The sequence below is a fragment of the Nanorana parkeri genome, unplaced genomic scaffold (genome assembly GCF_000935625.1).
Source record: "Nanorana parkeri isolate BGI_ZX_2015 unplaced genomic scaffold, ASM93562v1 scaffold35, whole genome shotgun sequence".
NCBI lineage: Eukaryota > Metazoa > Chordata > Amphibia > Anura > Dicroglossidae > Nanorana > Nanorana parkeri.
The window spans coordinates 1,610,807-1,638,353 of NW_017306303.1; the positions used below are offsets into that span (position 1 = coordinate 1,610,807).

The 27,547-nt window shown below is 42.7% G+C and overlaps 1 protein-coding gene across 4 annotated transcripts in view; it reads left to right on the top strand.

Annotated features, from left to right (window-relative positions):
* Positions 1 to 27,547, top strand: part of R3HDM2 (R3H domain containing 2) — a 111,428-nt gene that overhangs the window by 43,402 nt on the left and 40,479 nt on the right. For all 4 annotated transcript variants that reach the window (XM_018569645.1, XM_018569667.1, XM_018569659.1 and 1 more), the window contains exons 2-6: positions 13,122 to 13,312; positions 18,954 to 18,995; positions 23,920 to 24,006; positions 26,545 to 26,662; positions 27,165 to 27,243. In XM_018569645.1, coding sequence (XP_018425147.1) covers positions 13,145 to 13,312; positions 18,954 to 18,995; positions 23,920 to 24,006; positions 26,545 to 26,662; positions 27,165 to 27,243 — 494 coding nt within the window. In that variant the 5' untranslated portion in view covers positions 13,122 to 13,144. The remainder of the gene's footprint in view (positions 1 to 13,121; positions 13,313 to 18,953; positions 18,996 to 23,919; positions 24,007 to 26,544; positions 26,663 to 27,164; positions 27,244 to 27,547) is intronic.

Sequence of the window (27,547 nt, forward strand, 5' to 3'; positions counted from 1 at the left end):
CTGGCTGGAGGAAGTCCAGATCGTCTAGCCTTTTACTTTCCAGTAGGAATGCACTGGTACCGGTTTTTCGGTATCGAGTAAGAGAATTTATATTTTATCTTTCGGTACTTGCCGATACCGAGTACTTATACCGGTACTTGCTCTGGCATGGAGCTGGCTTTCCAGGCTGTCGGGTGGCGGGTAATGACACGCCGCCCTGCTTCTTGATTGCCTGGGAAGCCGACCCCATGCTGTTCGGCTGCCTCGATGGTGATTAGCATTGTGCCATCTGTTTACCCGTCTCGATGTTGATTGGCTGGGAAGCCAGCTTCCCGGCCAGTCTGCATCGAGCCAACTTTCCGGCCAATCAGGAAGGCGGGTCATTACCCACTGATCCTCCCTCTGACAGGCAGACATTCCAGTATCGAGGGTAACTGTCGGAGCATTTGGGCGAGTTTTTGTATCGGTGCATCCCTACTTTCCAACCATACAGTCCCTGGCTCACCCCATTCATCCATTGGATTTCAAGTCTTTCAATCATGGAGGCTCAACTTGCAGGTTTTACACACGCTAATTAAAAATAAAATTGAGTTCATCATTAGGGTTTACATACGCTAATTAAAAATAAAAGTCCATGGACCTGCCTGTAGACCACTGGGGATCTCTGCAAGTCCATTACGGGAAGTCCATAAGGGACAAACCAAATGTTTGAACTCCCAACAAGCAGAACATATACAATATATTCTGCATAAATCCTCCATCTCTACTTGGATCTACATCTCCAAGTAGTTGGTGCTGTAACTTTACGGTTTGGAAATGTGCACTACTGTGGCTCTTTTGGCTGAAAGTCACAGACCTTATCCACAAAATAATGGATTTTCACCTCAACATGCAGCCAGCCATGTTTCTTCATCTCAGCAATTTTACAGCAAGGCATATAAAAATTCCTTATTCACCTTGTAAATACCACCAGGACGTGTACAGCGGCCATGTGGATGGAGCCCACCCACTGTAGATGTGTTTCTGTAAGGTCATGGAAGACCTAACTGCCTCCTTTTTATATGAGAAATGGGACACGTTTTGAACTGTCTGGTTTGCCAGGACTAAGTTCATCACTACAGAATACCAGGAGTGTACGTCTTAAACCAGTCAGGTGGCTTGGGATATCCGGGACCTTATCTCCTTTCCTCTCCTCTTCCAAAACTCCAATCCCTCTCCCACCACCGCTATTTGTCCTTCCTACTTTCCTTTGCCTTCTCTTGACCCTGAATATGGGTTACCCTTTTTTTTTTATTCCCCATTAAATATATGGGTGTGAGAGGAACACTCCTACACATCAGATGATTCAGGTTATCGAAGTTACTGGTTGAGCGGATTACTTCTGCCTTAAACGTACTGTCATGTCTGATCTATGTGATGTGTAATATTTGGTGATGTCATTTCAGCTCTATGCTGTTCTTCTGTTGCTCAATTTAAGGATGTAAAAGACCAAAAAAATGGGTCAGCAGCTACAAGTACTGCAACGCCTGACTTCTATAAAAACACATACTTGCCAGTCCATGAAGTCGAGCCATTTTACCCGCACCCGATTCTTTGCAGGTCTTCATAGCTCCTGTGCCACCATCTTGGATTTGGGAGCCGGCTTTCACTTCCTGGCCACTCACAACCGCCCCCCCTACTGCACCTGTGCAGAATCCACAGACTCGGCGAGGCAACCCTAAAGCCCCCTGAGATGCGTATCCCAGGAGGCTGTGGTTGGGATTTTAGACTCTGAGGGCTACATCATCCTTGCCTAGGCGAGGAATGAGGAAAGGGAGCACATACCTGCAGAAAAAGGTACTTGCTTCTGTACAGTGTGCATTAGAAACTGCAGTAAGCAAGAGAGAGCACGATTCATTTCCCGGTTGAAGTTCATCCAGCATCATTTAACACATCTTCCCAGTCTTTTTTGTCTCTGGACCGTGCCTTTTTATTGTTTGGATTTCAGTTCTTTCAGTCATGGAGGCTCAGCATAACATGTGGGCTTTACTTCATCTTCCTGTTTTCAGGAATCTATGTAAAGCACCCTGCTGGCGCCTCCTGCCAGCCATGATCTGCCTGTATTGCAGAGAGAAGCAGAGAGATCCAGTGATGGTGTCTTTTGGTCTAAAATAAAGTATGTATTGAAGACGAGTTTTATTTATTAAGGTCATTAACATTTTGATGGAGAAACTAGGGAGTGTAAAACATGAGAAGATTAAACTTCAGCTTTAATAGACCAAAAGAGATGAAATAAGACAAGGTTATTGTAAAGGCTTTGCTATGCTTTAAATGAATACAGTAGTTTAATCTAGTCCCTGGTTTATTTGCCTGCCTAGATTGTGAATTTGTAGAACTCCTTTTTTTTTTCCTCTGAGCGTTCTCTGCAAGTATCACATCTTAGCTGGCTGCTCTTGGTGATAGAATTGGTTGCCACGGAGCTTAAATTCTGATTGGCTTGCACCTTCCTCCAGTAGAATGAAAGATCTTTATAGTATCATCACTTTAACCTTGTAGCGTAGCATTTCCCTCTGCACGTTTGGTTTTGAAAAGGTTTTATTGCAGGTTAATAGTCTGAGCAGCGCATTTGATTTCTCAATGTGTCACTTGCTTCTTCTCGTTACATGCAGCAGCAGCATCACATGGATACAGAAACTCTCCCACATCCCTATGATGATAACTCCCCAGGCACTGGCTTCATATATAAGATCCTGTGCTTCTCTTGAATTGTTAGCCAAGATGGTCACCTGCAGGATCTTGCAAAATATTGCTTAAAGGAACACTCCAGTTTAAACTGAAAATGAGTTGAATGTTTGAGAGATGTAGAGCTGATCTATTCACAGAAGGCAGGTGCCCGTAGTTGGGTACTTCCGGAGCCTGTAGATGATATTCCATGCACATTATATGCTAGGTGTCACCCAAAAAGTATGAATGAGTAATTCCCCGTATTGCCTGTAGACTTCCTGCAGCTGATCTTTTCCCCATTACTGACTTAGCATACCTTGTTCTGCATGGAGGCAGCCAACTTGGTCGAGGCAAGGGCTTGCCCCCTCGTGCCAGAGATGCTGGGATCATTTGCAAGAAGCCGCAATATAGGTGGAAGAAGCAGAGATTCGCAGAAGCAGGCAAATAATTGAACTGCAGACCCTCAAGTACAGCATTCTCTCCAGCAAGGAAAACAGTGAGCAGCACAATAGTGACATCACCAAATTTCACTCATGAGACTGGCATTAAGAGGCAGCAGTGCTTTAGATTTTCACTGCAAATATAAAGATATGAGGCTCAAGGCACAGGAGTGGCTATTGTACACATGTCAGGGAGTGCTCTGCTATTTTTCAAGAGGAATTCAAGACGAAAGGTATACTTGTGCGGTGCATATGCACATGTTTCTCATTAAAGGGTTATTAAACCCTCGCATGTTTTTGCATATATCTACTGCTAGCAAGCAGTAGATATATGCAAAACAATAACCCTTTGAAAAAAAATTTTTTAATTTTTTTAATACTTGTGTCTCCACTGCGCGTCCTGTCCGAACATCTGAAGAGTCTTGGGTGGCCGCAAAGGATCTTGGGGCGGGCGCATGCGTAGTTCAGATGTTCGGCCGGGAGACGAGGAGAGACACGAGGTAAGTCTATGGGGCAGCGTGCACCCGCACAGACTCCGTGGGACATGAGAGAAGAGGAGGACAGAGGAGTCGGCGCTTGATCGGAGACCCGCACCAGTGCTGGAGGGACATCTGAAAACTACGCTAAAGAAGATCGGATTAAGAGGCATGATTTGAGGTAAGTTCTTACATTGGGGGAGGGAAAAAAATTAGCCTTTAATGTCACTTTAACGCGTGTTGCGCTAAGGCAGGTCATTCATGTTAAGTGGTCTGTCAATGCACCTCAGTGCACAAGAAAAAGGCACCTGGCCCTTTAAAAAAAAAAAAAATGCAATGCATGGTAGTAGGTGCCTTGCCAGAATAGGAGAATAGGTTTGCACTGACTACTAAATGGTACCACAATTTACTGCATTTTGCGGCACCAAAACATTGTGGTGACATGCCTTACTGCAATGCAAAGGTTTAATCCTGGCCCAAGGGTACTGTTCAGGCACCGTTACATTTTTAGATGTTCCCGATAAAATAATACATTTTCCAACTTCGAGTTCAAGTCCACTTAAAATGTATATATTGAACGTGACCATAGTTGTAGTGTAAGGCAAGACATCTTAATATCCTAATACATAATTAAAAATGTATTCGAACAGCATTGTATGTAGTTCACTCCATATAACATAGATCATTCTTTATAGCAACTTGCTTTCTCCTGTGTGACGCATTGAATAATCTATAAGAATGTAAAGGTAAAAAATAGCTTTCTATAAAAAAAGAAACCTCTTCTAAAGAAACCTTCCAGAGAAATATGGAGGTTGTCAGCGCTGACTTCTCATTATGCAAATAGCTGTTTCCTGGAAATGGTCTTGCAAGCAGCACCCAGCTCAACAAAAGCCCATTTAAAAATTGACTGAGCTGGGTTTCCAATTTCCAGCCGAAAAGTGACTGCATCCTATTTATTATTATTATTATTAATATTCAGGATTTATATAGCGCCAACAGTTTGTGCAGCGCTTTACAATATATGGAAGACATAATTACAATACAATTACAATACAATTCAAGACACAATGGTAAGGAGTGCCCTGCCCGTGAGAGCTTACATCTAAGAGGTAGGACAAGTGATGTATGAGGAGGTGGCTGTGGGGGGATGAATTGTTTGAGAAAGATAGTTCAGCGATTAGTTTGAGGTGGGATAGGCTTCCCTGAAGAGATGAGTCTTTTGTGAACGCCAGTCAGTGGGAGATAGATGGACAGGTTGGGGTAAGAAGTCCCAAAGAATGGGAGAGACTGTAGAGAAGTCCTGGATAAGATTGCTGTGGGTTCTGGCTGTCTGAATTCCTATAGATGGCAGGTGGAGATTCCTCCATCCACACTGAATGAGAAAAACCTAAGCATGTATGGCTAGCATAACCCCGAATCGGCATGCAGATACGGACTTCTGACTTCTAAAGTAAATGATTGTCCCGGGTCAATGAGCAAGAAAGTGTTGAAACTGAGGAATTAGGAATGGCATCGCTCATATTTCTCAAGTGCAAAAGGGGGACCTTTCTCCCAAACTCGTAGAAAAGTGAAGATCACGAGCACTCGAGTAATAGTGTTACATCCTTGTGCTCATTTTATTGAAGTACAACTCCACAAATCTCCTCAACGGATCTGAATACTACACTTTCTCCAAAACTTTACTAGGGTCCCAACATTCTTGGAGTCAGAGCTAAGCACACTAACTGCCATTTACTCTTCAAGTGAGGTTCTCCATCTGGGATTGTTGGCCGTACACCAGAATAGTTTTTTGTGTTCATTTGCTTTTCTAATCGCTTATGGGGTCAATTCAGTGATTGTTTTTGACTGTAATGATAAAATGTAAGGGAAGGGATGAAATATTTTTCGAATGAAATTCCAACTGAATGCAGTTTTCCCTTAAGAATCTCCATTATTTCAAAATCGAATGTTTAAACAAAATTTGGAATGACGTTCATCAAGTCTCTAATGACATTATCAAATGTTCTGAAAATATTTCTTTTTTATATACGGGTTGATTCGCGCCATCTGCGTTAGAGCTGCGCTGGCTGTTTCCAGTGCAACCCCTATGCAAGACGAGGCACGGATGGTGTGCATTTTGCACCTTTTTTTTTTTCAATGCAGTGGGATGCAATGCATTATACACTCGGCTCGCACCCTGCTGTTCACGTAGAACTGAATGAAATGTCACTTGTGGGATCAGCGCTCCGGCACTGTGCTGGGACACCGCAGACCAGACGCTGTGCAAGTTAGCACAGCGTCTGGTGTAAATGGGCCCTAAAGGTTTGCACAAAATCTTCCAGTATACATATTTGTTAGATTTACTGGCTTTTCAAAAACTCTGCCAGTCATCAAGGAGTCTTTTAAAAATGATGAATAATGGTCTCGTTATAACCTGGCTGATTTTCTATACTTATCAGCAAGTGACCAGACATGCTAGCACTTCTAACCAGTGACATTGGATTGGAGATGGGACACTTGCTTTTAGAGCTGCAGCTAACGATTATTTTCAAAATCGATTAGTTAGATGCTTTTACATGTTGTCAGCTGCTGCAGTTTTTTGTTGTGGCTGCCAAAATACCCATCAAAAGCTATGGGAAATTTTAGCAGCTAACTGCTTCTATTAATTATTCCAAGTAGAGAAGTCCTCACAGAGGATCAGATACAACCGTGTGACCAAGAATCAATCTTTTGCTCCTAATCCAGGGCTGGACAAATCCCAGGAGCCAGGTAGGCAATGTTTCTTCAATATTACTGTACAGCTAGTGCCTAACTCCTTGAGGTTTTCTCTATTTGTCAATGGAGCTGGCTACCAAAAAAAAATCTGCAGGCTCCTGGACCGGACAGACTGATCCTGAATTCCAATTTCATTTGTCAACCCCTGTCCTAATCACAGGTTTTGATAGTTGGAGATAGTTCATTGATCAGTGTCATTAGATTAACAAATGTTATAAAACTGGTCATCAGTCATGATGGGGAAGAAGGGGGTTTAGCAGGAGCAGAGCCTACAGTGGTCTATGTAGCTTAGGTTGTAAAGCACATTTTTAAAATTGGCTAATGTTAAAGTGTAAATGGCATTGTGTTAGATCTAAAGAACACACTTGTTAACATGCCACCTAATGCGTGTTACTGTTTCTGATTGACTGTTATTACTAGGGATGCACCGATACTATTATGGGTGCCGATACCGAGTATTTGGTACTCTTACTCGCCCAAATGCTCCAACACTTACCCCTGATATCGGAACTTCCGGTCAGAGGGAGATTTCCTCTAACTGGCAGTGCCGCAAAGGGAACATGGAGCCAGCTTTACGGCCAATCGGAAAGCCGGGAGGTGAAGGAGAATTCCTCTGACCGGCAGTGCCGCAAGGGAACATGGGGTCGGCTTCCCAGCCAATTAGCATCGAGCCAGTCAAACAGCATGGAGCCGGCTGCTTGTGCATTCAAGCCAGGGAGCAGGTAATGCCACTCTGCCCAGCTTCCTGATTGCCCAGGAAGCCAGCTCCATGCTAGCGGAAGTTTCGGTACTCTGTATTGGTGAGTACTGACCCGATTAAATACCGGTGCATTCCTAGTTATTACTTATGAGGAAGGGTAGATTTACAGTTATTGCATGAATAGTACTATTGCTACAGTACAGTGTACATGGAAGTAAGCTCATTTTCTCTCTGGTCACACTGGTGTATACATTTCTTACTTTTATAAGCCTTGTGGTGCCATTTGTTGGAACACTGTCCTCTTACCTGCATCTCACACTTTTTTTTTTTTTTTTCTTTGCACGCGCTTGTCAAAGATGATCATGTCTCTCTCCTCCTCCTCACAGCCTCCCACGCTGTCCTGGGGGATGCAGGCTGATTCATTCATACAGTGAAAACTGCCTGCCTTTTAGAAAAACCTTAATGAACGAAGCAAGAACTGAGCAGACATGCAGAGAAGGATATCCAGATTGATGATTTTTCTGGTATGTTTTGCTCGAAATGTGACCATGCACTCCTTGGTGTGAGTGCCTGTTTCTGTTCATTTTTCTTGAGTGCTATTAATGGGATACAAGTGACTGCCAATTTTGCAATTACTTTAGAAAAAGGTGTTTGTGTGCACACATAGCAGTCCTTAAAGAAAACCTTGTACATAGAGAAGTATGTAGGCTTGCATTACTCACCTGTCTGTATGAAAATTCTAGTTACATGGCTGCTTTGCCGATACTTTGGCTTCAGTACTTTCAGAGTCACTAACTGGGAACAAGTTTGCAGAAGATGACGTCTGATTTCACTCTGACCTCAAATTCTTCATGCTCGTCTGTGGTCGTTGAGTTAGAAAGTATTCAAGCCAGAGACAGGTAGGAATTCAGCAATTTCAGGAGGAGGTCAGCATTGGCAGCCCCTCTTTCAGAGCTGGCCTCCTTTCAGTTGGATTTGGCCCTCTTTATGGTGATTTGGTTGCATGATTCTGATCTGTTTTTAAAATAAATAGTACTTAAGTGTTTTGCATGCATGTTGGTATATGATGATATTTTACTTGTTAGTGTACCTTGTAATGATTGTCACTATTACACAAAACATTAGTTTGTCTTAACCACCAGTGACTTCTTTTTTTTTTTGCAAAATAAATATTGCTATAACTGGTTAGGAAAGAAAATAATTTCTGGTACCAAAACTAGGATTTGTTGGCTGAACTCTAACAGCCAATGTCTAACATTCTTAAAATGTAAATATTTTATTTCTAATATTCACATTTATAATTGCATGAGTTACACTGGTCATTTTTGGTGCATCTTTCACATTTTCTTTTATATCTTTCTATTCTATAAAATGTAGATCTCTCCAGATTAGCCACTAGAGGGAGCTCAGTATTTGTCAACTTCTGTCATTCTCCGCTGAAGGTTTAAATTACATACCTGCAGCAGCCTCAAAAACCAAGCTGAACGCTGGGCTGTTCCAGATGGTGTCTGAGCTTGCTGCTCTCTTTCTGACATCACAAATACCTATTGGTCTGTTACTATGATGGACAGCAGCTTCACTGACCTATAGGAAGAGCCATTTTCTGAAATGGTTCAGCAACATCATTCTCTTGACCGGTTTTCTTTTAAAGATCAATTCTCCAACGTTCACATAAAACTGTGTTCATAGACTTGCTTGAATGTATAATTCACTAAGAAAGAATTGAAATGCTGGTCTTGCAGAAAATGATGTTCCCTTCTGTGATGGCCACAAATCTGAAGACATTGAGATACCTTAAGATTTTTCTTGCTCAGACCTGTGGGCTAAACAAGAGAAGATCATTCAATCCTAGATAAAGAGCTGGGGCGTAGGAATCTTCCCCTGCCAGCTATTGTATTCAGACAGCCGGTCAGAATATCCAAACACTGGACGCAGTTGATTGTCAACTGAGATCTCAACTATTGTTGAGGCGTGTGGTGCTGGCAGGGCAATCCGCAAGTTGCATTTTGGCCAATTCAGCAGGCATTGGCTGAACTTCGGTCTGTATATGGCCAGCTTTAGTCATGTGATCTCTGTTTATGCAGTTGCGGCCCCCTGCACCTTGTAAGTAGACAACCACTGGTCTAGGACTTCAGATTTGTTTAATAAAGATGGCCTAGTCTAGTATTTCAGGCATTATAGTGCTGTATATTGTTTTTTTTAATTGTGGTCAGTAGAGCTGCAGCTAACGATTATTTTCAAAATCGATTAGTTAGCCGATTATTAGGTTCGATTAATCGGTTAATCGGATAAACAATAAAATAAAGTTTAAAAAATGGCTCCAGTGATAGGACTACTAGTTTGTATTGAGGTTGTAGTCCATCACAGGAGCAAGCTTGGAGCGGTGGAAGTAAAAAAGAAAAAAGATAGTGTGGTGTGCAATATAGTGAAACGGAAAGTGTAAAATTATACAGCAATGAATGCAGAATGGCACCGGCTATAGAGGACTACAAAACCCAGCAAAAGCACATTATACAGCGCAATGCAGAATACCGCCAGGTATAGAGGAATACAACAAATCCCAGCAAGTCAGTGTTCTTGCTGACATTTTCCCTCACTTGTTATGCCAGGTGGCAGCAGAAAATGTCTGCAGGCTTCTAGGCTTACCTACACACTGATAATGGAGAGGTATGAATAGAAAGAAGTGGTGGTATTGATGTTTTTTAGCGTATTCACATAACTGAGTGCTTTTGTATTGGTCCTGCCATTAGGGCCCTTGTTCAAGAACTCTTGTTATGGGATGACTACTGTAGAGTCAGAAAGTGATGGTGAAATACGAAATTCCCATTTGTCACCATAGCAGGACATTAGTGGAAATTTTTAGGGCTTGTTCACGCCATCTTCTTCTTTCCAGGCTGCGCTCGCCATTTTTTTCAGTGTAGCCCAAAATCAAGACAAGGCAGATAATCTATAGGTGCATGGCCAGCTTTAGACTGCAGGGTGTCTCGCCTCACTGTGCTGCAGCCACTATTTCCTGTTAAGTGTGCCATCACGTTGCCATGGATACAGACCCATGTGACAGTGTGAACGCTCAGGTCCGAAAGGTGTGCGCCCATTTAGAAAGCGCGGCCACACCGAAGATTGTGAGCTTGAGGAAAAGGAGAGGGCAGGTTACAACCCTTGTTGCCGCCCCCTGTGAAGGTTCAAACTGGGGGCAGGGCTGTTGGTGGCTCTTAACTGACTTCTGAAACAAGGAGATCTCTTATGTGCCGTCGCTTTGGAAGCAAAGAATACTAGTAGCAGGATTAAGGTAAAAAGTACATTTAGTATGCTATATGTCATAATGCTCCAAGAAAAACCTTTTAAGTGCACTGCAGTTCGATGAGGGGGTATTGTGAGCGCGGCAGCTGGTGTGAACAAGCTCTTAATGGGGACACCTGATTTTGGTGAGAGTCGTCTAAAAGGGAAAATTCCCTCACTTGTAAAAGTTATTTTTTCCAGTTGCCTCTCTGGGTCAGGAAGTTAGACAAAATCTACTCAAGCGGATACAGACTGCAATAAATACACTAACAGAGATTCAAAGGTTAAGTGCATTTTAAAACCAGTGCACTTATCCTTTCTGTCCCTCACCCCGACCTAAAGAATCCCACCTTCCCTCACAGGCAGATCCATACCGAGATCTGACGGGTATGGTTCCTCCTATTGTTTACATCCAGCACTGCAATGCTTCCTCTGCTAATGGCACCTACACCTTAGAGCCCTGTAGACTTCTATGGGGCCACCACCCTGCTGGGAGACAGACGGGGCCTGGAGAGGGACATTTGCAGTGCTGGCTGTGAACAAACAGTAGCAGTCCTCTGATTTACTCAAATCACATTTCACCATTTAACTACCTTATCTAAAACTAAAAAAACTGTGTGGGTAGGGGGGATTTATCAAAACTGGGGCAGAAGAATCTGGAGCAGTTGCCTATGGCAACCAATCAGCTTCAGTTTGTTCAGCTAAGGTTTGAAAATGAAAGGTGGATGCTGATTGGTTACCATGGGCAACTGCTCCAAATCCTGTCTGCTCCAGTATTGATAAATTGCCCTCACTGTGTGCTATGCATAGCCTTTGTCTGAAGGCAGCTGTTTCACTTTGTTGTATACAAAGTTTTTTTTTTTTTTTCTGCATGTTTTCCTTCCATGTTATTCAGTTGTGGTGGCTCTAGTGCCGAATTTAAAGTCACGCTAAATTCAGGAGTTAAACCTTAAAACTGCATTCAAGGACCTTTATTAACAAAATGTGTCTTAAAGGAGAACTATGAGGTGAGTGCTTTTCACTCACCTCATAGTTCTAGCCGACCTGTGACAATGAGACTGTCACAGGTCGGCTCAGTAGATTGGGAGGTGAGCGAACACATACCGGCGTTCGCTCACCTCTCGATCCTGTCACGGCTCACTGCCGTGACAGGGGGAGGGGCTGGATTCCCCTCTCCCCGCTCCGATCCGCCAGCGCTGACTGGCGGAACGGACGGGGGAGGGGGCGGGTACAGCTGGCTCTGCCTCTAGATAGGCAGAGCCAGCTGTCAGTCACTCAGCTGGGCGGATCACGGCACAATTGTCGGGATGCGCTTCAGCTGCAGCGTCTCAGTATACCGCGAGCAGCAGCTCACGGTATACTGCGGCGTCTAAGTAAATCGCCAGCTACAGCTTGCGGTATACTGAGCCTAGGGTGACGGGAGGATGCTAGTTTGTGTCCTCCCGTTACCCTAAGGAGAACTATGGGGAAAAGCCTTAACCCCATAGTTCTCCTTTTAATCATCTCAATCATTACCTCAAATCAAATTAAAAATACATTCAAGTACCTTTTTAAATATGAACAAAAATGTGTCTTATTTGTGTATCACTCGGCTGTAGAGCTTCATATCATCTCTGAATTGGTGCTGACACTGTCCCTTCTGGAGGGTGGCTGCTTTTGTTCCCCTTGGTCCCTGTGTGTTGTAAAGTAGCCACCACTCCATGCTCACTCTCGTGATGGATTTCAATCTCAATACAAATATGTAAACTAAACATGAGATTGTAGTCCATCACAGGTGTGAGCTTGGAGCTGTTGCTACTTTACAACACACACAGGGATCATAGGGAACAAACGTAGCCACCCTCCAGAAGGAAGGACAGTGTCAGCACCAATTCAGAGATGATTTGAGGATCTACAGCCGAGTGATACACAAATGAGATAACATTTTTGTTAATGGTGAAGGTACTCAAATGCAGTTTTAAGGTGCAACTCTGGAGTTTAGTGTCACTTTAATGTGTTGCGCTAACTAGCCATGCTTGGTTCAGTCACAGGCTTAAAGAAGATCATAGAAGAATATCTGTTTAAGTGTATGTCAAGTCGAGACCCTTTTTTCTAGTTTTGGATAGAGCAAAGAGGAGTAGAACCCTTTTCAGGGTTTCACTGCTAACTGGAACTTTGTTAGAATAATGTACCCTACCTTTCTGTCCCAATGACGAGGATCTCCCCAGAAAGGCAGTGAGTTAAAAACCTAGTGAAGGGATACAGAAAAATAAAAATCTGACAAGTTCTAGACTTCCCCTACTGTACTAAAGAAACCCTTTACTACCCTGTGATGCTGTTGGAGAGTTCCCCTCACTTCCTCTGTGGTAAAATGTCAGATAGCAAGTTTCCAGGCCCAGATTGCAGTAACAACCAATAATAATTAAAAAAGTTTTCTCTGGACATGCACTGTAAGGATTGCATTTAGAAGTTGGAGAGATGTTCTGAGCTGCATGTAGTTGGCAAAGTTGTGTGGGCAATGTTTTATCATAAATACTTTGTAAAACTCCGGGGTTTCTTGGGAGACCTTAAGAGACACTGTGGCCTTTTTATACTAGGTCATTACTCCCTTTTGCAAAAGGTGCAATACATCTTTAAAATTGGAAACACTTGCATGCATTGGTCACAGTAGAAAATAAAGCTCCAAAAGGTTCAGCACCACATTGGCTTCATGGCCCCTTAGATTTCTCTAGCTTTGTTTTGCTGCCATATTATTATGTTAAAGTTTATTTATAGTTTTTGTAATTTACAATCTGTTTTCCTTTAACGCAGGTTGCTGCCAATTGCTTTGTACTATGCTGAAGATGTCCCATGGCCACACAGCCCAGGAAACTTTGGAGATCATGAAGGAGTCAGAAAAACGCTTGGTCGAAGAGTCTGTGAACAGAAGCAAGGCAGTGTCAAGATCACCAAGTAAAGAGGAGCCAGAATCAGACGAGCCAAATGCACGTCAAGAACCACAGGTTGATGTTTTTTCTGTAGTTCCCCACTCCTCCCACATGTACACTTTTTATGCATTACAGCTTATTTTTCTAGCCACTCAACTGTTTAAGATATTTAAATACAGGGCTGGACAAATCCCAGGAGCCAGGTAGCCAGGGCTCCTTAAAAATTACGGCCAAAATTCCTTTGAGGATTTCCTTGTCAATGGAGCCGCATCCTGGATTGGACAGACTGGATCCTGAATTCCATATGAATTTGTCCACCCCATCTTAATAGTTGATATGCTCTTGTACTGATGTAATATCTCTTTTCAGTTGGGCTTTACAACTATTAGTGGTTTGCTCATGCTGCGGTTTCTTAATGTTCTAGTCTTATTAAACATTTTACTGGAACACACTACAATATCATGTGTGCTATCACACATTAGAGAGTCCTTTTAATTACTACCTTGTTATTACATAGTAGGTCTTATGATCACCTGACGCGCCTACAGGTATATCAACTGTGTTTATATGTATTATAATGGTACATCAGGGGTTTATTTATACCCCTTCGTGACCAGATGTACTTTGGACAATTAGGATTTAATTCATGGTAAAGGCTTTTCCTTTTTAGCACAATGTACTATTTTATGTATCCGGCACAATCGGCAGTGCATATATCTCTGCTCCTTGACAATAAGGACATGCAGGCAATAGGGAATGGTCAATAAAAGTACTGCATCCATAACTGCCTTGCCTTCACTGTCTTCTCCGCACCTGCATTTCTTGGCATAAGTCATGATTAGCAATTAGCATATGTTGAGCTCCTAGATCCTCACTTTGGTTTATACAATTTATTAATTTTACTACACCGTAGGGTTCCCCCATATTCTTTCTTGCATGTCCTAGTGTTCCTCTCAGAATGCTTTCAGACCCAGCTGCTTTTGCGGACGGCTTGTTTCCCCTATGCACTGCACATAGCTGCATTTGTTTAACCCCCAAGTTAGTCTATTCATATTACTTAATATTCAGGTACTAACAATAATTGAGAAACGGAAGGCAGATATTGGATGTGGATCCACTTTTGATGGATAGGAAGTGGTTACTACTAATAGTTGTCTTACTGAATGGATTATACCCATTTTTCCTGTCCTCTTGATCCTATGCTTTAACTCAACCTCTTGATTACAAAATCCGCAGTAAATCATTACTTGCAAAGCGCCATACATGAATTTTATTAGAATGCAACTCATATTATTATTATAATACAGAATTGACATAGCGCCAACAGTTTGCGCAGCGCTTACAATACAAGGAAGACATTACAATACAATTCTAGACAAGATGGTAGGGAGGGCCCTGCATGATTGTTAAATGACTGCTCAACTGGCACCCATGCTGGGAAACTACGTTTTGCTCAATATACAGTGAGGCATAAGAGTAAGCTGCTAGCTAGTATTGGTCGGGAAATTTATTGTGTAAAAGCAGCAGAACTGAATGTATTAATTGTTTTAGTGCCAAAGGTGTACATTGTATTTTAAGGTCCCATTCACACCTGTGCGGTGTGTGAATGCGTGCGTTTGTGCACATTCACTTGTGATTTTCAGCTGCGAGCTTCCCATGTTTCTTCACCACAAGTCTGTGCGTGTTCGACACGCATCCATGCGCAGGCTAATATGGGCATTTAGCCGCATTTGGGGTGCCATGTAACTGCAAGTAATGGCACCATAAGCGCGTTGCATGTTTTTGACACTGCGTGAATGCACACCAAAGTGTGCGCTTCGGTGCGTGTTCACGCAACATGAAAGTGGGAATGACACTTTCAATGAAGGGAGCTATTATGCAAATATCTCCTTTTGTTAGGCATTGGGCGCTTTATTCTGCCCCTCACCTTAGTATTGCTTATTAAAGTAGTAAAAAAGTAAATCAAAGCCTTTCTTGGGGTCACAGGAGTACATTTACTAATGTAATCCCACTATCTGCTGACAACGCAGAGCTGTGCAGCAGCCTGGAAGGATTCTAACAGTTGGCACTGCCTCTCTAGAGCCAAAGCCAGCTATGCCCACCCCCTCCCCTGTCTGTCCCTCCAATGTGCACTGGAGGAACAGAGAGGGGAGGGGGGAATCCCTGCGGGGAGCAATAACTGACTGTCACCGCTCTCTGCAGGGAGAAGACACCCCTGTGGTTACATGATCGCTTAGCTCTCGGTAGAGAGGCGATATGTGACAGCTACAATACCTCATGCCGGATGTAACAGCGAGCGGGGAGAGTATTTTTACTCTGCCCTCACTAAGTGTGATGAGCTGCCTCGCTGACCAAAAATATGTTGCAGGTGAGGAAACAAGTTTTTTCTGAAGGTAATATTCACATAATAGAGTGCCCTAGGGCTGAATAAATAGTGATAGCACGGATGGAATACTCATTTTTCCCATGCTGGTCATGTGTCCAAAAGCTTTGGCGTTTGGTCAAGTAATCTCTGCTAAGGGAATCATCAGCCAGTCTGAATTCTAATCTTTCCTTAAGCAGAGCTCACATGACCAAATGCATATGTTTTGGCCACATGACTGGCATAGGTCGGAGCCTTTTTTTCCCAGGAAAGGCAATTATTTTAGCCATAGTAATGTATATTCTTCTGTACAGGTTTATCTCCCTCACTGTTTTTTTTTTTTTGAAAAAGTGTATAGAAAAAAAACTCCCAAAAACTTCAACATTCCAGTGCAGCCCCAACGCAAGACAAGTGGCGAGGATACAACCTCACCGCTCTGTGCCCATAAAACTTAATGAAATGTTACTTGTGACATATTAAAAAAAGTAACTAAAAATGTTTTTTAATTTATAGCATTAGTACCTCTCAACATGCACAATATTCATATCTGTGTTTGTAAGCTTTTTAATAATCCATCTTTATTGATGCAGACTGTTACAAAACAACATTTTGGGGCCATGCAGGGTCCACTTCATCAGGTTTTAGTATGATATTGTCATACTAAAACCTAATGAAGGGGACCCTGCGTGGCCCCGAAACATTTTGTGATAGTCTGCATCAATAAAGATGGATTATTGACACAAGACATTGGTGTGCTGGTGACATTTATAATATATTTGAAGATGCACGGCGCCATGCGTGGTTACTATAGCGCCCTCCTTCATACATAGGGGTTCCGGTAAGGAGCGCAGCAGTTCCTCTACAAGATTGTGTTAGCTTTTTAATGTGCACACATGTGGAGGAATAATGGGCATCTTCCTGGCTGCGTTTGGGGTGTCATTAGAAATGAATAGCAACGCACGCCGTTTTGCAGCGTTTCTGTCAACATGTGCGGTTTTGTGCATGTTTGGCGTGCGTTCATTGAACGTGCAGGTGTGAATGCCGTCTTAAAGGTTTTTTTTCACATGTACTGTGCATCCAAAAACTTAGGACTGGCGTTTCTGCAAAGACTTATCAGTTTTTTTCCTGTGCTGTGGACCTAATAAAACTAGCTGCCTTTTCCTTTATGGTTTAAAACACTTTCAGGCTTTCTAACTTCAAAAAAATTACTTATTGTCACTCCCTTTACTGGGATCCATTCATGTATATTGGGCAATTATTACACAGGGGAAGCGTTATAGCATTTTTATATTCTTCGTATTCAAGATTTATATAGGGCTACAGTGTGTGATGCACTTTACAATATAAGGAAGAAATTAGTTACAATACAGTACAAGAGGGTCCTGCCTTGTGAGCGCTTACAATCTAAAAGATGTGACTGAAAGTTGACATGGCTATCATAGCAGTCCCAGGATTTCCGTCATTAGGCATGCTACATGCATAATTGTTGTTGTTGCAGCACATATGCATTGGTGGTGGGAATAATTATATGCTAAGGCCCCATTCACACCTAGGCGTATTGTAATATGCGCGTCTGTCGCGCGGGTTTTTTACCGCGATTCGCGGTAAAAGTAGCGCGACCCCAAAGGCTACTTGGCTTTATCCCAATGGAAAACGGCCCAAAGTAGTCCCGGGACCTTTTCAGGCGTGGGCCGTTTTGTAGGGCGTTAGGGACGGGCGGAAATACGCCTAGGTGGGAACGAGGGCATTGACTACAATGCTATTTATTTTTTTGACCGTTTTGTAGCGCGTTCGTCGAGCGTAGGACGCGCTACAAAACGGTCAGGTGTGAACTGATCAAAACTGGAGCAGAAGAATCTGGAGCAGTTGCCTGTGGCAACCAATCAGCTTCGCTCTTCAGTTTGTTCAGGTAAGGTTCGAAAATTATAGGTTGATGCCGATTGGTGGTCATGCACAGCTGCTCCAGATTGTGTGCTCCAGTTTTGATAAATTCCCCTCACTGTGTTTAGGCAGTCTCTAAATGTCTGCGTACAAGGGAAAATGTCCTAAGTCTGCTGGAGGAAGAACCTCCTCTGCCTTCCCTTCTCCAGAGACCACTCCATTCAGTGTATCCGGTCAGGTTAAAAGAATAAAAGGCAGCATTACCATTATTCTGTGTAATGCTGTAAAGGGTTTTTACATTGCCAGCTCATAGGGTGAAAGGGAGCAGCAGGGCTAAGGTATAGGAATAGGATGAATCTTTATAATGCCTGAACAGAGGCAGCAGCAGCAAGGGGCTGAACTGTGCGAAACACAGCCAAAAACTACTGATCGGACATTGCGATTTACATGATTGTGCCATCTGGGCAAGTATCTTAAATCCTAGAAGTAGATGCAGACTTTGAATTTTATCCAAAGATGGCTGGTAACATAGGACATTGTAAGTATTATGAAGAGAAACGTTGTGAACTTGGAGATGTAACAGACACCTTGAAGTGTTATATTTTCAAGTAATTTAACATGAAAAAATATATCTCGGATGCTAGGTCTGATTAAAGCTGCAGATAAAATATCAAGTCGGTTATACAGACTAACAAGACAAACCGTAAACAAGTGGCTTTAATGTTACCTTAGCACAGGGGTGCCCATTAGGTAGATCGTGATCTACCAGTAGCTCTAAAACCTGATGCTGGTAGATCAGGAAGGGTGTGAATGGTGGTCCCTTTATTCCATTTTGGTCTATTTATTTAGCTGTGCACACATGATTACCTTATTAGCCCGAGTCTGCTGAGCCAAGCTCACTGACACCTTTCTGGGGGACACTGGTGGTTGAAGTGCTATGTATTACATCAAAGAATATTAGTTTACACAGCCTTTTGCACTAAACTGCTTGCAAGGTGAGCCAGGAGAGAGCGTGGTGAGAGACGGCCAGGGGTGAGAGCACGAGGAGAGACGGCCAGGGGTGAGAGCACGAGGAGAGACGGCCAGGGGTGAGAGCACGAGGAGAGACGGCCAGGGGTGAGAGCACGAGGAGGGACGAGCCAGGAGAGACAGCCAGGAGAGAGAGAGCGGTTTTTATTTTGTTGGTAGATCTCATGTAGCTCCTCATTTGAAAAGTAGATCTTAACACAAAAATTGTTGGCACCCCTGCCTTAGGCAGCCACTTGTATACTTTGCTTTTGTCTATAATAATGCGAGAAGCGTTACCACTGGCAGTTTTCAGATAAACAGCCCTTATTAGGGAATCAAAACATGTCATCATCTATCACTTGAAATTATATGTAACATGCACGGTGTCTAATTTGGATTGTGTTTATATTTTTCCATTGCACTTACTGTGTTATTTTCTTTCTCAATTTTCTACCAACGGTGCAGAGGCGGAATCCAAGCCACGGACATGCTAGGAAACGAGCCAAGGTACACAAGTATAACTCATGCCGCCCACATTTCAGAAATAATCACTGGCTACTTGTACTCCATCCTCATTTCACCGACAATTTATGTCTTGCTGCATTGTCCTTACCTACAATTCCATGCAAGGGTGGAGGCACATCATTTTGGGGAAAGAGGAGAATTCTACATTTAAGAACTTTGGCTAAACCAAGACGGTTTCCAATGGCATTGTTATTTACAGTTCTGAATATGAGCTATAAATCTTAGGTTCTGCAGTCTGGAAGACTGGTAACATGCAGATTAGTGGATATTTCAAAGAGACCACTGCACTACAAGCTTGGTCTGGTCCGAAACATCAAACGGAGCCACTTAATATTTGTCTACTTCCCTTTCCTGCTCTCCCTCCACCTTTGTACTTCCAGGTATGAAAGGGCACATTTCTGCTCCCCTTCCACTCATAACACGCTGGGTTTCAGAATATCGGTCTCCAGGCCTATGAGCTTTCACATGAAGGGAGGAGGAGTGGGAGCAGGTGCTTTCGTCCTCTGTAACTGCCTGTTTTCCTTGGGGCAAACAGGTAGTGGGGGCGTGTGGAAAAGGTAAATGTGTAGGGGGACAACAGATTCTGACTTTTTTTTTCTCTCCTAATTCTTCCACTGGTATGATTGCGGGATACTTGGTAAGCCCTCATTCACACTAAGCGATTTGTAGCACTTTTTCTGCTTGGAAAAAAAAACGATTAAAAAAAAAACCCCATTCATTTCTATGGCCCGCTTGGGGCAAAACACCCGTTGCTTGAAGAAAGTACATGAGCTTCTTTTTGGCAATATTTTGCTTTTCCCCATAGACCTCAATGGAAGTGCTAAAAAAACACACTTGCTGTGTTTTTGCACTTTTTTAGGCACGTTTGTCCATTCACATCAATGGGTCAGTCTGCTCGCAAAAATGCACGACTGTATGTACTTGTGTAAAACGCATGTAAAAAAGAACAACCGCGCAGTGTGCTTAACAAAATGCATGTTACAGTGCTTGCAAAATCAACTTGTCCACTTGTCTGTGACGAGAGAACGGTGGAGCCTGACCAGCAGCTTTTACATTCAAGCGATCAAGCGTCTCTAAGAGACGCTCTTTCGCTTGTATTAGCAGCTGTCACTGCCGGTCCCGAGATCCGCTGTGCCCGATGCGGCCGGGACCGGCACGGCTCTGACAGGAGATCAGAGGGAGTTCAATATAAGAACGCCCTTTGATCTCCTCTCAGTCCCCGAATGCAGGAAGTGATGTATCTTACATCACTTCCTGCATTCAGTGTCACTCTCCAGCTACAGAAGCTGATGAAACGTATCTCTGCTTCATCAGCTTCTCTGGGGGTCCCTAGGTGACCCCTGATGTCTCCATAAAGAGGACCTGTCATGTAATTTGGCTATCACATAGGGGGCTTCTTAGCCCCCCCATTTAATAGCAATAAAGTTGTTTGTAAAAAAATAAAAAAATAAAAAAGTAATACAAAAATTAAAGAATCAAAAAAAATGAAGCATTAAAAAAGAAAAAAAAAATTAGGTCCCCGCCCCCACATACACACGCATATATGCGTTGGGTGCGCCTACGCGTGAAAACGATGATTGCACCTATTGTGCCGCACATATTGCATATGGCCGTAAACGTCGGAGAGCAATAATTTTAGAGCCATTAATCACTGATAACACTAAACTGATGAGCAATAAAAGCGTTTTAATCGTCGCCTGTCGGCGTTTTTCGTGATTTTGCGGGCGCAGGCAGTTTTAAGGCTTGACATGTTTCGTATCTATTTACACAATGACCCCCAAATCTTTCTCCATTTCCGACTTCCCTAGCGGCATACCCATAATTGTATAACCCATTTGCCTATTATTTCTCCCAAGTCGTTTGTGACCAACTTCCCGTTTTCGTCCTCTGTAGGGCCTATCTGCTCCTTTCTCCCCTTTTTACTGTTTTTTTTTTTTTACAATATGTGGCAATATGCTTTTCGCACTCTATTTTAGATGCCCGTATCGCTAGTTTGCATCTTTTCTTACATTCTTTGTAGTTATAGAACGACAATGCCGTCGCCTCCATCTTATATTTTATAAATGCGACTCGCTTTTCCTCTATGTGATGCTTTACAGTTTTATTAAGCCATACAGGTTTTGTTTGTGATCTTTTATTACCCAACGGTATGCATTTGGCAATGGCAATATGTAAAGTGTTTTTTTTAAAACATTCCCACTTTTGGTCCGAGTTCAGTTTGTGAAATAAATTTTCCCATTTGATGCCCCCCCACTAGGTGGCGCAGTTTATCAAAGTTAGCCCTTCTGAAATTAAGGGTTCTTGTCCTACCAGCCTGCTTTTCTTTCCTGTATCCAATATAGAAAGTAATCACATTGTGATCACTATTTCCCAGTGTCTCCCCAATAACAATATCCTCAATTAACTCTGCTTTATTAGTAATGATTAAATCTAGGACGGCATTTTTCCTAGTAGGGACCTCCACCATATGGTCCATGAAATTGTCACGCAACATGTTCAGAAAGTGGCCCGCCTTTGTTGAACTTGAGGTTCCATTTGCCCAATTTTATGTCCGGGTAATTGAGGTCGCCCAAACCACGACTACATTGCCCTCCCTCCCAGCTATTTCTATTTCAGACTGTAGATGAGCCTCCCCCTCCTCCCCTATATTTGGTGGTTTATAACAAATACCCACAATTTGCATTATAACAAATACCCACAAGTTGCGACAATCGTCCGTCATGTCCAGTTCCAGCCATAAGGATTCCACATCCTCCCCACTATTTGATGTGATATCGTCCCTTATATGCATATTTAGATTATTTTTAACATAAATGCATACCCCCCCCCTTCTCCCACCTCTGTCCCTCCTGAACAGGTTGTACCCCTCTATGTTGGTGGCCCAATCATGTGCGCTGTCTAGCCATGTTTCTGCTATTCCCACTATATCGAAGTCCTCTTCAAATATAAGTTCAAGCTCTTCTAATTTATTTGCCAGGGTTCGGTCAACCACTTGGCTATATTTTGTGATGAACTATGTGTTTTTATTATCGGTGTCAAACCCGTTTCCCTCCTGAGTGTATACTGAGGAGAAAAAAGTGTTCAGCACTTCGGCCCTCTCCTAGTCGTTTGTGACCAACTTCCCGTTTTCGTCCTCTGTAGGGCCTATCTGCTCCTTTCTCCCCTTTTTACTGTTTTTTTTTTTTTACAATATGTGGCAATATGCTTTTCGCACTCTATTTTAGATGCCCGTATCGCTAGTTTGCATCTTTTCTTACATTCTTTGTAGTTATAGAACGACAATGCCGTCGCCTCCATCTTATATTTTATAAATGCGACTCGCTTTTCCTCTATGTGATGCTTTACAGTTTTATTAAGCCATACAGGTTTTGTTTGTGATCTTTTATTACCCAACGGTATGCATTTGGCAATGGCAATATGTAAAGTGTTTTTTTTAAAACATTCCCACTTTTGGTCCGAGTTCAGTTTGTGAAATAAATTTTCCCATTTGATGCCCCCCCACTAGGTGGCGCAGTTTATCAAAGTTAGCCCTTCTGAAATTAAGGGTTCTTGTCCTACCAGCCTGCTTCTCTTTCCTGTATCCAATATAGAAAGTAATCACATTGTGATCACTATTTCCCAGTGTCTCCCCAATAACAATATCCTCAATTAACTCTGCTTTATTAGTAATGATTAAATCTAGGACGGCATTTTTCCTAGTAGGGACCTCCACCATATGGTCCATGAAATTGTCACGCAACATGTTCAGAAAGTGGCCCGCCTTTGTTGAACTTGAGGTTCCATTTGCCCAATTTTATGTCCGGGTAATTGAGGTCGCCCAAACCACGACTACATTGCCCTCCCTCCCAGCTATTTCTATTTCAGACTGTAGATGAGCCTCCCCCTCCTCCCCTATATTTGGTGGTTTATAACAAATACCCACAATTTGCGACAATCGTCCGTCATGTCCAGTTCCAGCCATAAGGATTCCACATCCTCCCCACTATTTGATGTGATATCGTCCCTTATATGCATATTTAGATTATTTTTAACATGAATGCATACCCCCCCCCTTCTCCCACCTCTGTCCCTCCTGAACAGGTTGTACCCCTCTATGTTGGTGGCCCAATCATGTGCGCTGTCTAGCCATGTTTCTGCTATTCCCACTATATCGAAGTCCTCTTCAAATATAAGTTCAAGCTCTTCTAATTTATTTGCCAGACTTCTAGCGTTTGTGTACATACATTTAATTCCTGTCTTGTTATTGGACAAAGGTTTAGGTTATATTATCTTCAGCTATAGGATTTACTATATTGACTGCTTTGGCACTGGTGACTGGAGTGAGCCCACTATTTGCCCCTTTGTTACTTCCCTCTTTATTATGTATTCATGTTAAAGTTATCACTACAGTTTAATATGTTGATGCCCTCCCCCCCATTATCTAGTTTAAAAGCTCCTCCAGTCTTTCTACCATTTTTTTTTCCCCCCAGGAATGCTGCACCTTCCCCATTTGAAATCAATTGCTGTATCAAGCCCATGTATTCGATTGATGCATTACTTTGTTTGCATATGTGTTCTAAGCTGTTTGTTTTGAACATATTTTAAATGTAAAGGCGGCTGTAGGTCCAGAAAACCTTTACATGGTTGCATTTAGTATATTGATTTCTAGTTTGAGAGTTTGCTGTGACCAAGTTACGCAGTAATAATGCAGTTCTGTTTAGGCAATATATTCCACATTGCTGTACAGTAAATAAGAAAGCATTTCTGACGCACATTAATTAGGTGCGATATGGATAGAAGCTGGTTTTACCTACTACTGCGTAAGGAATAAAATCACATATAGATGCAAATATCAACAGTTATTATTATGTCTTCTTTTCTCATTTCCTTCATTTAATTGAAATCTCTTTTCACACCCTCTCGCTAGTCAAACTCTAAACTGAAGCTGGTAAGAAGTTTAGCAGTGTGTGAAGAGTCATCTGGACCATTTGTGGATGGCTGTTTGGAACCTCAGGTAATATTGGATGTCATGTATATAAAAATATAATATATTGCAGGTTACCAGTCCTCAGATGTGGTGGCTGCATTAGTTTTCCTTTCTACAGGCTTTCTTTCCTTTATTTTCACCAGGTAATCCTGTGAATAATAGACTTCCTGCCCATGTGTGGCTATGTTTACTTCTCTACCGTATCTATGTAGTAAACCATACTTGTCTCTCAGGCTGCTCTCTAGATTTGGACTACAAATAGGTCTTCCTTGATCTCTCTGACATTGGGTAGGGGAATTAGTAGTTTACAGATAACCGCTTGGAAGGCAAATAAAAAATGTTTTCAGTTCAGATCACAGGAAGTGACGAGGACAATGCATTTATGGAAAGAGCAACAGGTAGTTTCTGTACTTGCTGAAAATATTCTTAGCCTAAAAATTAAAGCCACTGCAGCCACCACATCTAAGGAATGGTAAGCTGCAATATAAAAACATTTTGTTCTAGCACTTTAGATATCCGTAAAAAGGACAAAATCATTATGAAATGGTTTATTACTGAAGGCAAATTTATTTTCTGTAGTTATTTAACCATCTGCTGCCATTGGGTAGTGTATTTACCACCGTGCACAAGGAGTTGGATGGTAGAGAATGTTCTCTTTTTTTAAGGCTATGTTCACACCATGTTCGGACCAGATCTGCAAATGCAGTGCGTTTTTGGCACATTCCGCTGCAGGGTTTTTTTTTAGCTTAAAATGGGCTTTCAGGTGCCAAACTTGACATGTTTGGTGTCTATTTACCCGACGTGATCCCGTCTTTTATATTTTACCAAAAATATGGTTGATTAAATGTTTAACATAACGCAGGGAAAACTATTTTTTTTTTTGAAATTTTCGGTACTTTTTTCATTATATAGTAAAAAATAAAACCCCAGTGGTGATTTAAATACCACCAAAAGAAACCACTATATAGTGGTTAAAGAGTAATTTAACAATTTCTCGAGAATTTCCAATCTCGTATACTCCCGGAGTAAACATCTGCTAACTTGTTATTACTTATGGTTTTTAAGGTGTGAACATGCAATACAGACACAGATTTAACTGTTGTGATGTATAACATGTCTATCGTAAAATCAGATTAAACCAAGTCTTATAAAGAAACACTATTATTGAGCATTTTGTAGGGATGCACCGAAATTTCGGCTGCTGAAACATATCAGCCAAAAATGGCACTTTGGGCACAATGTCGATCCATCTTTTGGCCGAAATTGGTGCATCCCTAGTTTCTCTCCCTGCTGTGTGCTGCTCTGTGTCCCCTCTGACACAGCGCAGCTTCCAGCGTGGAGGAGAGAAACTGTCAGGAGGCCGGGCGTGGAGGAGAGTGCTGTGAGCGTGCCAAAGGAGGAGCTCTCCTCCTGCACCGCCCCGCTCGGCCACCTGTAAAGGCTGTGACACACTACACGCGAAGCGGTGGCGCGCTGCCTTTGCTTAGTGTGTCATGTAATTTTCTCTCCGGCACGTTAGCTTGCGAGTGCGCATTGCTGAGCATGTCGAGATGAAAAATGTCATCTTCAGCCAATCGGCTCGCGCTTATAAACCCGCACGTCATGATGCGAAGTCCAGCCAGTTGTAACACGCGAGCCGATTGGCTGAAGGTGCTGTCATTCATCTGCCTGCACTCAGCTCACACTGCGCGCGAAGTCCCATGCCTGACAGCTTTGCTTCGCTCTGCACGGCTTCGTGTGCAGTGTCACAGGCTTCACAGATCACGAGGGCGGTGTGTGGGCGGAGTCAGTTGTCAAAGGTGGCTGAGCTGTCAGTGAGGGGGAGGAGTCAGCCGTCACAGGAGAGCGAGCTCTTCTCCTCGCACTGCCCGCTTAGCCTCCTGTGGGAGCCGATCCACGATGGAGAACAGTTGCTGTGACCAAGCTACGCATTAATAATGCAGTTCTGTTTAGGCAGTATATTCCACATGTTCTGCATTGCAGTAATGTTATATGGACTGATTAGAACCAGTGAGTATTTAGGGAGCTCTTTAAAGGAGAACTATGAGGTGAGTGCTTTTCACTCACCTCATAGTTCTAGCCGACCTGTGACAATGAGACTGTCACAGGTCGGCTCAGTAAAACGAGAAGTGAGTGAACACATACCGGCGTTCGCTCACCTCTCGATCCTGTCACAGCTCTCTGCTGTGAAAGGGGAGGGGCTGGATTCCCCCCTCCCTGCTCCAATCCGCCAGCGCTGACTGGGGGAGGGGGCGGATACAGCTGGCTCTGCCTCTAGATAGGCAGAGCCAGCTGTCACTAACACAGCTGGGCGGATCCAGACATAATTGCCGGGATCCGCTTCTGCTGCGGCGTCTCAGTATACCGCGAGCTGTAGCTCGCGGTATACTGAGCTTAGGGTGATGGGAGGACGCTAGTTTGTGTCCTCCCGTTACCCTAAGGAGAACTATGGGGAAAAGCCTTAACCCCATAGTTCTCCTTTTTAAGCTTGACACAACGTGTTTTGTTTTAATCATGCTTTGTTGTCTGCATGTGTGATGTAATTTTATTTTCCTCTTGTTTTAGGATGTTATTCACTTGCATATCAGCTGTCCTTCTGATAAGGAAGAGAAGTGCTGTAAGGATGGGCCTGAGAAGGATGAGAAAAATAAGGAAAAGGGGCCAAAGAAAATGCTGTCTAGAGGTGGGTTCATTATTGTGACATCAGTTAATGTAGACTAGTTTCTTTCAGCTGCTGTCAAAACAGACTTTTCAGTTTTAACTGGTTTGTTAATTTTCAGAAGCTGAGAAGGTTGCTTATAACAAATGGGTGCTTGATACAAAACTAAGGCATGGTGGCTGGCCACTGTTTTTGCTTTCCTGTGTCTAAATCCTCCTGTAGGTGATGGTTTAACCTAATTGTTTCTGAATCCTTTGTTACTCAAACGAACTTCCAAGAAAAAAGATTTTACAAGTACAAAAAAATCAATTTTTTCCCCTGCAATTAAATTGATGTTGTGTCAAGTCACCTGATGTAATTTAGTGTTCTTTTTAAAGGTTGTGCCCTCCCATGGTAAAACAGTTATTGTGCATTGATCCATACTATAGTGTAATGCAATTTGCATCCAACATTTTTTTAGAAAGACACTACTGACTTCTAAGATTTGATGTTTATGAAAGTGATTTTCTTTATCCTGTACTCACAGATTCTAGTCAGGAGTACACAGATTCTACTGGAATAGATGTACACGAATTTTTAGTGAACACACTGAAGAATAACCCAAGGTATTTTGTAAATGCTATTTTAACTTTTTAAAACATTCTGGTATTGGTATGCCTTGTGTACCCCCACGAAGTGTTTTTTGGTCATGTATAAATGTTTCATGTCTAGAACTGGTTAAGGACATGTTCACGCAGTCGCACCGTGCTAAACACAATGAGGGGAATTTATCAAAACTGGAGCAGACAGAATCTGAAGCAGTTGCCCATTGCAACCTCTTCAGTGTGTTCTGTTAAGCTTAGAAAATGAGAGGAGCTGATTGATATGGGTAACTGCTCCATATTCTGTCTGAGTTTTGCTAAATTGCCT